Source organism: Nyctibius grandis, chromosome Z (genome assembly GCF_013368605.1).
Source record: "Nyctibius grandis isolate bNycGra1 chromosome Z, bNycGra1.pri, whole genome shotgun sequence".
Taxonomy (NCBI): Eukaryota; Metazoa; Chordata; class Aves; order Nyctibiiformes; family Nyctibiidae; genus Nyctibius; species Nyctibius grandis.
Genome location: NC_090695.1, coordinates 26,147,063 through 26,157,511, shown reverse-complemented (window position 1 = coordinate 26,157,511; position 10,449 = coordinate 26,147,063). Strand labels below are relative to the sequence as shown.

The 10,449-nt window shown below is 40.4% G+C and overlaps 1 protein-coding gene across 1 annotated transcript; it reads left to right on the top strand.

Annotated features, from left to right (window-relative positions):
- The first annotated feature begins 91 nt into the window (after positions 1-91).
- Positions 92-4,374, top strand: NSA2 (NSA2 ribosome biogenesis factor). Its single transcript, XM_068422850.1, has 6 exons — positions 92-321; positions 556-743; positions 1,440-1,590; positions 1,911-2,090; positions 3,250-3,442; positions 4,100-4,374. Exons 1-6 carry the CDS (start codon positions 319-321, stop codon positions 4,165-4,167), a joined length of 783 nt encoding a protein of 260 aa, XP_068278951.1. The 5' UTR covers positions 92-318; the 3' UTR covers positions 4,168-4,374.
- Positions 4,375-10,449: the final 6,075 nt, after the last annotated feature.

Sequence of the window (10,449 nt, the reverse complement as noted above, 5' to 3'; positions counted from 1 at the left end):
GGAAGGCGCTCTCGTTCTTCCTGTCCCCGCCGGCCCCACAACCTAAGCGCTGCGGGTCCGGCCCTCCCCCCCCGACCTGACAGACCCAGGCAGCAGAAAGCGCTACTCCGGCCTCTCCCGCTCCGCTTTTCCCTCCTCCGGGCCGCGCCAAGTGGGCGCGCTGCGCTCGGGGGACGCAGACCGCCTCCTCTCCGCCAGGAGGAACCAAAGCGCTGCGGGGGAGCGTTTCCCGCCGGGGCCTCCTTCTGGACTACCCGCCCTTTTCGCTGCGGAGGAGGCTGCCGGGCGGAGGGGCCGGCGCAGCGCGGGGCCGCCGCCATGGTGGGAGCCGGGGCGGCGGGGTGGGATCGGGGCGGCGGGGCGGGATCGGGGCGACGGGGCGAAGGCGGCCGAGCGGGCCCCGCGCGGTGAGGGGGCCGCCGTTGGGCCGCGGCCGCCTCGGGCCCCCGCCGCGTGTCCCGGCGGCGCCGGGCCTCGGTGAGGGAGCAGCGCCGGCCCCGTCCGCCCGCTCCTCCGCCGCCGGTAGTCGCTCACCACGCTGCCGTGTGCCCACAGCCGCAGAACGAGTACATCGAGCTGCACCGCAAGCGGTATGGGTACCGCCTGGACTACCACGAGAAGAGGAGGAAGAAGGAGGGCCGCGAGGCTCACGAGCGGTCGCGGAAGGCCAAGAAGATGATCGGGCTGAAGGCCAAGCTCTACCACAAGCAGCGGCATGCGGAGAAGATACAGATGAAGAAGACGTGAGTACCCGCCGCTTCCCTGACGCCGTCCAGTCATCCTGACGTTAGAAGAATGAGACATTAGTATCGTTACAAAAAAAAACCTGCTTATTACTTGGATCATACATTATACTTTTAACTAGCGCTCAGGTGGTAAGAGAAAGTGGGCTTTGCCACAGTGAAGACATTTCTGATTTCCTGTCTTCTCAATGGATGATAACAATTCTGCCCCTAAAGCATTCCTTAAGATAAGTGCTAGTTAGCAATAGCAGTTACTAATGTAATTATGATAAAAATATGAATGCATTTACTTAGGGCTTTTACATCAACTGCTGTATTAGTGTAGCATGAGGCAGCAGGCATTTTTGTTTAACAGTATTACTAGAGAAAGTACAGAGTAATGTACACTGTGTTTGAGCAGAACGTGAGGCTTGCCTTCTAGGATAAGTTAAAATATCAAGCACAGATAAACAAAAGCATTTTTCTGAAATTCTGCCCTGTTGCTCAGAAATCTAAATCAAAGCTATTAACAGTATTCTTTATTGCTAATGAACTTAACATCTATCCACGATGGTGGTGTTTTTGTTGTTTTGTAACTGTAGACAGTTATTTTCCTCTGATACGTGTAAAGCTATCGGGTTTGTTAACTAGTTTGAGTTGACTCTAAAAAAATGAGTCTTTTTTTTTTCTCTTAATACCAGTTTTGTTTCCTTGCAGCATTAAAATGCATGAAAAGAGAAATACAAAGAAAAAGAATGATGAAAAAACACCTAAAGGAGCTGTACCAGCATACCTGCTGGACAGAGAGGGCCAGGCCTGGGCTAAGGTTCTCTCTAACATGATCAAACAGAAAAGAAAAGAAAAAGCCGTAAGTGACTGTATTAAAATTCAGATACTCACTATAACTTGTGTTGCTGATGCTCAGGTGACTTACAGCTTACAAGCAAAGTCTAAATAATTGATACTGTACAAAACCTGAAACCTTGAGTAACTGAGCAGTCTAGGACAAAGTAAGCATATGCAGTATCTTGATTTTCATAACTTTAAATGCTAATTAAATTAAGTAGCTATGAGTTGTGTAAAAAGTATGGTGTACCACTGCTCTTTAGGGAAATTTTATTTTACACTTGGGTTGTCCCCTTTCATTTAGCAATGCAGCATATTGACTTTTTTTTTTCCCCTTCCCAGGGGAAATGGGAAGTTCCTGTGCCAAAGGTCCGTGCACAAGGAGAAACAGAAGTTTTGAAAGTAATTCGTACAGGAAAGAGAAAGAAGAAGGCCTGGAAAAGAATGGTTACAAAAGTTTGTTTTGTTGGAGATGGCTTTACTAGGAAGCCTCCTAAATACGAACGATTCATTCGACCAATGGTAATGTTCTTGAACCTTAAGGAACATTTAATAATTGTTTTGACTTACTGCTCTGAGTTCCTGTGGCAAGTAGACTGCACTTGATTACTACTCATGTAAGAACATTCCTGTTTGTTTCCTTGCAGAAATCTAAACGTAGAATAGCCTGCGGGTGGGGAGATGCCCCTGCAGTCACAGTCTGCATTGAAATCTGTTTACTCCCATAACTCAGATGATGCCAGTAACTTAGTTAGAAGCTGTCAAATTAGCATGGGAAGGTCTTTAGCAAAGGCACTTTAAATAGCTTTTAAAGTTGGAGGCTTCTTTTTCAAGCTGCTGTGATTCTGTCAGCTGCAGAAGCCAACTCTGTTCTAGGACTCCAGAACTCCCTCCATCCAGCTTAAGTAAACTCAAAGCACAGTTGTGACCATATGCAAGGGAAACGCTGTGCCTCCAGCCTGACCTTTTCTTACACAGCTGTGGGAACAGTGCCTGGGCTCTAGCAGCCGGGCCATGCACAGGAGGAACAATTAGATTCACTAGGACAGTGTAGTTTTTCTATAAATACCTGTTCCTGTTTCCTCACAGGAATCAACCTGTGAGGAACCACTAGGCAGGCTGCATGTTGGATCATCCCTCAGTACTATTTTGACTGCCATATTACACAGAAGCCTTGGATAGATTTTTATTGACACACAAAAGGTTATGGTACTTTATGGTAAAGTACCCTTTATGAAGCACAGGTTGCTAGATAGAAAGTGCTATAAGAGAGGGGTATTTAACATTTTACAGTATGTGAAAGGTTTTTCACTTTTACAAGAATAAAGGAAAAATTTCTAGTCTTAAAAACCAGTAGCACTGTTAAGTGTATTACCATAAACGCCTCATTTCTTCCTGGAACAGCAGCCATCTGAGGTAGCACATATTAGTCTTGTACTACTGATAAAAATCAGCATCCTGAAAATATAAATGTAAAGCTTTATCTTGTCATAAATCAGGTTTTTAAACAAATCTGGCATTCTATAGTAAGCAGATAGCATTCTATATTCTAGGTTGTTTCATGCTTCCCAGTCTCTCAAAACATATAAAGCTGCGGACATAATGCTGAAAGCGTTAAGCTAGATTAGTCATGAGGGCTTAAAGCAAACACTAACTTCTTCTAACACTCCTTACACAACAGGGCTTACGTTTCAAGAAGGCACATGTGACACATCCTGAACTTAAAGCTACTTTTTGCCTACCTATCCTTGGTGTAAAAAAGAATCCTTCTTCTCCTTTGTATACAACACTGGGTGTAATTACCAAGGGTACCGTCATTGAGGTGAACGTGAGTGAGCTTGGCCTTGTGACACAAGGGGGCAAAGTTATCTGGGGTAAGTAGTTAAACTAGCTATACTGCAGAACTACTTTTAAAGTTTTAAGTCTTTATTGCCTGATGTATCGTTAAGACCACTTCCTATAAATTGTCATAGTTGATCCACTGTGGAATGCTAGGTTTGGGCTGTAGCAGAAGCTAGGCAACTCTAAAAATGCAAGTTTTAAGTTTTATTCTTAGGCTTTCCATTCACACTATCAAATTAGATGAAGTTCAGAACAAAGACTCAACTTGCTTGCCTGTGTCTCACATTAAGCAGTGATAGAAATCTATAAAGACCTAACCATGTGAACTATGAACAATCATATTATGATTTCCGTGAAAGTTCAGTGTTGAAGTATCTTCATAGGATCAGGCTGACTTTTAAGAGAGAGGTTGACTTGGACTGTAGCAGAACCTATGAGTTGGTTTTGTTTTTTTAAATCTGTGAGTGATCAATTTATAAAAAACAGCCTGAATAAAATATTTTGAGAACCTAAGTTTGCAGCTTAGCAGAAGGTAGATTTAGATTTCAAAATGCATTTCAGTTTTGGAACAGGAGTTTCTTACATTTTTAAAGAAACTTGTGGATTGAACTTGCAAACATAGAAAATGCTAATTTATTGTATGAACTACTGCAGGCTTTTGTAGACATTTAATTCCCTTTTCTCTTTAGGGAAATATGCACAAGTAACAAACAATCCAGAAAATGACGGCTGTATTAATGCAGTTCTACTCGTTTAAGTTGTGTTTGATACTAAGCATTGGACATGGGCTCCTGCAAAATCAGTGCAGTTTCAACAAGTTTGCAAGATCTCTGGAACCGTCAACCATTCAAAAACATTGACCCCACAAGCTGGTGAGGAACTTAAACATGCCAGAAATGACTGCTTGGGATTTTACTATGTTTGCTCAGCTGAACACTGTCCAAATAAAGTGATTCAATTTTCATGTTTTGCCAGTGTGGTATGGATTTGATCTTAACCTTGATGTTTTTACAGTAGCAGTTTCCTGGCTTAGATATATTGTATAAATACTTAGCTCAGATTCCCAGTGATAGGAAATACAGCCATTGTCTCCCATGATGGCCTACTGTAATAGCTAAAGGTACAGAGGAACATGCGAACTTGTATTCTGCTTCTGGGAAAGCAGAAGAGCTGGAAGAATGCAGCTATAATCTTACTGCAGACTGACATCAGAAATTAAACACTCCATTTGATACTTGCCCCTACATAAGCATGGGCTTGAGAACACATTAGCAGCATGGGGATGCAGGGGTGGGAAGATAACTAGGCTGGCAGCTATTGCCTCCCCCCTCCCTTGCCCCTCTTACCTTACGTCTTTCTCCCCTTTGCCTCCATGACTCCATTAATGGAAAGAATTAAGGGCTGGAGAGGGGAGCACTGTGGTTCCAGGCAAGAGAACAGTTTCAGAAGTTTACATTTATGAAGTTGTAGGGGTTGTAAGATTTGAAATTTGAGACTGGCATGAAAGCCCTGATACTACAACTCCTTGTAGCTATTTTGGTGGTTTTAAGAAGCATTCAAGAAAAAACTAAAGGTCACAAGCATCAGCTGATCAATATATATTTAGCTTGCATCCTTGAAATACAAGAAACAAAAGCTGCTTCTAAACTGGAAGCTTTCAGCAATGCTGTATATAACTGCATCAGTAATCTTCCAGTGAAGAATTTGGTGGTAAACAAACTTAGCACAATCTATCACTACAAATAAACACACTCGCCATTTTATATTCCTACTTTTAAACTGTACTTCACTTCAAGCCAAGGAGCTTTTAGCACAAATTCCAAGTCAAATCCTTACAAGCTTTCTCCATTTTATGAGGGCACTCTTAACCCTCAACATTGTAAGAAGCCAGACTGTGAACAGGTTTGCATTGAGCCTTTTTGCATTAATAAAAGTTTAAGGCTAGAGGTGGTCACACATGCAGTAAGCAGGTTGAGTAGCAGATTATAAAAATCAAAGTAGTTATGGTTGGAAGGGACCTCTTGAGATGTGTAAAGAATCAACTACAGCAGGCACCTGAGGGTCACATGCAGTCAGGTTTTGTGTATCTCCAAGGATGCAGACTCCACCACCTCTCTGGGCAACCTGTGCCAGTGTTTGACCAATCTTAGAGTTTAAAATGTTTTACATTTGTCCTGGTTTGGCCTAAAACAGACCAATTTTCCTTTCAGTGATTTTTCCTTTCGGCTAAGTTTCTTCTAAGTAACTGCACTTTCTGAAACTAACTGCATGTTTTGCAGACAGTGTCTGCTTCTAGGACTGATAACACTCAAACTTCATAGTTATCACTGAGGCACCAGTAGGGATGTTATACAGAAAGGCTCTTACTGTACTTACTGAGGGAAACCAAGGTCACTGCTAAATTCCTCACTGCTTACGAGTGAAGAGCCGAAGGGGGTTGCATCTGCAGGGAGGAGCGGACAGGACAGGTGACCCAAAATTGACCAACGAAGGTATTCCATCCCATACACGTCATTCTCAGTATAAAGTGGGGGGATCACGAGGGTCTCGTTCTCTTTCTGCTATGGCCGGTGTCCAAAGAGGACTCTCTCCATTGTCCTACTGCCCCCGATCCCGATCCATGCATCCCTGAATCCAGCTCTCGACCGTCTCTGGGCCCAGCCTGGGCCTTCCCGGAGCCTGCCCTGCAGCGCTGATGGTGATGTGATCCTCATCGGGGGAGCTCAGTCTTGGTTTTGTATATATTTGTATATATTTAATTATTTCCATTATTATTATTATACTGTTTTTCATTACTATAGTTCATGAAAACTTTTAACTTTCTAACCCCTAAGTCTCTCTCCCTTTTCCCTTTCCCTTCTGGGCAGGGGGAGGAGGGTTAACAGAGAGCATCTGCCACAGGTTTAATAGCTGGCCCAGCCTTAAACCATGACAATGTTTAAGTAGAATTTCCTGTATTCCAGTTTGTGCCCACTGCCTCTTGTTCTGTCACTGGGCAGCACTGAGAAGAGTCTTGCTCCATCTTCTTTATAGCCCCCCACTCAGTATTTGTACATAAGGTAAGATCCTCCCCAGCTTTTTCTTCTCCAGGCTGAACGATTACAGCTCTCAGCCTCTTGTATGACAGGTGCTCCAATCCCTTAATCATTTTCATGACCAGATCACGTTCCAGATCTGGAACTCTGGCCAGGAAGTCAAGTTAGCTGCTTTTGTACCAGCTTTCTAACTTCTCTTACACTATCTGATAGAGGCAGTATTTTAGCTATATCAAAGTCTCCTCCTCTTACAGGTCATTTTGTTAGTTTAACACATTGCCCTAGTCTAGACTTAATAACTTACTATGATTTTCACTTCTTTGTGTAGTGACAAGTGATTTGAAACTGAGAGGGTCACAAGCCAGTAAGTCATTTGCTTGAGAGAGTGCATTTGGTCAAAACAGATAAGCCTCTGTTTAAGTTCTTGTTGCTTTACCCTTTACCACATATTAACAAATAACATGAACAGAAAACTTTCATTTTCTACAGCTGTCTCAAGAACATTACTACATTTTGTGCTATAAATACATGACTTGTTGGCTGAATAACACAATTATTGCACTGAAGACATTTTAGTGTACCACACTGCAGGGAGTGCATTACAGCATTTCTAGCTGGCTTGTCTATAGCAAACTATGTTAATAACTAAGTTCATATGAACTATACAAGATGATGTAAACAGCAGAATGCATGCTGTAACATTCAGAACAAAGCTCCTTGGTAGCAGACAGATTGCAAAGCAATGCTGGTTCTAGTGAACTGAATCACTTTAAAACATGCCTCCTGTATAGCAGAAAGGATGCAAATACTAAAAAACAAGAAAAAAATAATCACAAAATATAAGTTTAATCACTACTTCAAAACATTTCAAAAGCAGCCAAGACAGTACTAGAAAAAGGAAAAACTAACACTGTAACAAGGCTTAAGTACAATACTCTAGGATAGCAACACATCTTCCATAAGATTTATAAACAGGGTATCACTAGTTTAGAAAGCATCTAACACCACATTTATGGAAATAAATTTAGAAGTGTATCCTCTTGGAAACAAAATTTTAGAATGGTCACTTAAAGCAGAGAAGCTGAAACTTAGGCTTATTTGTTGTTGTTTAACTCAGTAGTGCTGATGACATTGTAAATGATCAATTTGATTACTGACATCTACAAATGAAATGGTATAAAAAAGCAACAAACCAAGGTCACACATCATTTCAATTAAGTTAAAAGCACTTTTGAAATAAGACATGTATACATTTTCATGTAAAAGGCTATGAAACACAACAATAGCAAACAAGAATTCTGCATGAAACGAAAATAGACCAAAAGAGAATGTGGGAGAAGCAAAGCAAATTATGTTGAAAATTAACAAGCAGTACAAGAGAGACATTTGAGCAAATATTGGATTCAAATACAAAGCCACTTACCATTTAAGTGCAAGGGTCAAGTCACAAATTAATCTTTAAACTCTATTCCTAGACTAAAAGCTCAAAAATAATACTGCTTGCTTTCAGTGTACACATGTAGTTCCACAGCATGTTGTAGTAACATTTGGTACAAACTTGTATAAAGTTGATGTTTTAATCATTGGTTGCTGGTGCAGTAAGATCTTAAAAATTCTTTAAGAGTTTTATAGTAATAAGACAGACAGTTAACAGACCAAAAAAATGAAATCGTCCAAGCCTAAAAAACGCTGGTTTTCCCAAGGTAAAACACTTCAGTCAATACAGTTGTCAGATATGTTCCCTTGCATTAATGTAACAGAAGGTATAGACTATTAAACTACTGTTCCCATGGGACAATCAGTACAGCAATAAAAACTATTCTTTAAAGTCAGTATTTTGATTTTGCTGTTCCGTATTTACTGCATAATGACTGATCCCAAAGAAGTTGTTACAGAAATAAACTGCACCCTTTAGTTCAAAGTACTGCTGAGATCACAATTAGAACAGCATCCAGTTTTCAAGACTGTACTGGTTATCAGAAGTGATAATTGCACTCAAACTGCCCACATTCTGTACATAACAGTCTGTCTATCAGCTGCTATCTCAGATACCACAGATTCAGAGAGGTATCTACTCAAGAGTATACTTAAAGATATGGATTTAAATTCAGTATTTAAAACTGATTCACTGAAATAAGAGCAGCAGTCTGATTGTTCTCAGTAGAAACCAAGACTGACGTAATCTAATAATCCTGTTGTAAATATTTATGTATATGCAAATGTCTTCAAAGGAAAATACTAATCTAAATCAGTTCCAACTTAGCTATGAAAAGTAAAAGCCCGATGAGTGACATTACCTTCTCACAAACACTGTTTTCCAACCTCACAGGGAATATAAGCAATAAACATACATACCAAAAATCCAACTAGAAGTAATTGAAATAACTGGGACTCACTTTTCATAAGCAAAATAATCCTTAACTTTTTTGAACATGAATACATTTGTTCCAATTGAAGTATTCAGCAGATTAATCTTTAGTAAAGCTTGCTCTAAAAATGGAAGATGTCACAATATACTGCATATGACTACCCTTTAAGCCACCACCCCTCACAAATCCCAAAATCTTAGCAATGCAATAGATGTGGGGTTTTGTTTGTTTGGTTGGTTGGTTTTTTTTTTTTTTTTTTTTTTACACAAATCTTAGCACTAAAAGAAGCCATACAGCAGATAACAGAAGTTTTGTCTCATGTGCTTTATAGAAAATGCTTGATTAGTTTTAGAAATGCTTACGGTTCACTTGAACGTGTTTACAAACAATCATGAAAAATCTTGAACATTTATCAGTCATGGGGTTCATAAGGAGTACCTGTACATTACATTGATAAGAAGTCACAGCTATGTGCAACAGCTCAAGAAACCCAGACTGAACTGTGTAATCCCATGCACCCTGAATCTAAAGTTTAGGTAATACATGTTTCTTAAATAACTGTTTTTTTTACCTCCATAAGGTGCTCTTAACAGATTAAAAAGGAGCATGGTACTTCACCAGCTGAAAGAAATGGTATGAATGTATCTTACACAGTTAAAATATCTTATAAATACAGTTAAACCGTATAAGCATAAAATCCAAAACCAGATTCTTTCTTTAGCTTCACAGAGGGATAAAAGTTAAGACAGCATTGCAACTATTCAAGTGAACCTTGTACTCAGAAGTCCTGAACAGGAATTTCTAGATACCTCTGTTTCTGAGACACTGTGGGAGACTAGTTCACACATCTTAGGAAAGGCATATAGCAGGACAAACAGTGGTGTGATTTTGTGTTCTTAGAATCATTGTTCTTTCTTATTCCTGAGTTTTTAACCCATTACAAGAGGAGCTTCATTTACTGAAAGAACACATAGCAAACTAAGGAGTAACTTACTGTATGTCTGACAAATTAAATATATGGTTTGCCAGGCAAACCTCTGAAGGGAAACATGCATAAAAAGCCTGGTTTTATTTCTGTTTGCATATAGCAAAGTTTAGTTGCTGCTTTTAAGAAAAGCTATGAACTGGGAAGCTATAATTCCAGGGATTACACCCACATTAGGAAAAAAAGTGGGAATCAGAAGTATTTGCAAATACCTGCTAACTCCTAAAAGCATAGAATTTTGGCAAACAAGCATTTGCTGAAACACCCACTAATTCACACTAATGAATGTCACAACCAGCTGAAATGCCAGCACTCACAGGAGTCACACACCTGGCAGAAGACATTTTAATAGTTACCCCACAGCACCAGCCAAGTATTTGGCTAACAAAGCACCACTTCCATTCAGACCAAAGCAAGATAAAAAGTTGGAATATCCTTTTCCTGTAAGGTAACAAGTAATCAAGCATCCACTCAACACATACAAGTATTTACAAAGGCAGTTCAAACAATTCTGTATATGTACTGGAGTGTACACCCCATACTCTGGAAAAACTTACACTTACTGAGCTGCTCACTTTGGAAGCTACAAATAGGTTACTGTGTAGGCATCTCCTAACCTTCACGTGAAGAACTTCATTATCAGAGCACAC

What these genes read in the sequence shown, in the direction of transcription:
- NSA2 (XM_068422850.1), top strand. An exon ending in AAGATACAGATGAAGAAGAC is followed by an intron (nt 744 to 1,439) that starts GTGAGTACCCGC and finishes GTTTCCTTGCAG; the next exon opens with CATTAAAATGCATGAAAAGA. An exon ending in AGGGGGCAAAGTTATCTGGG is followed by an intron (nt 3,443 to 4,099) that starts GTAAGTAGTTAA and finishes TTTTCTCTTTAG; the next exon opens with GGAAATATGCACAAGTAACA.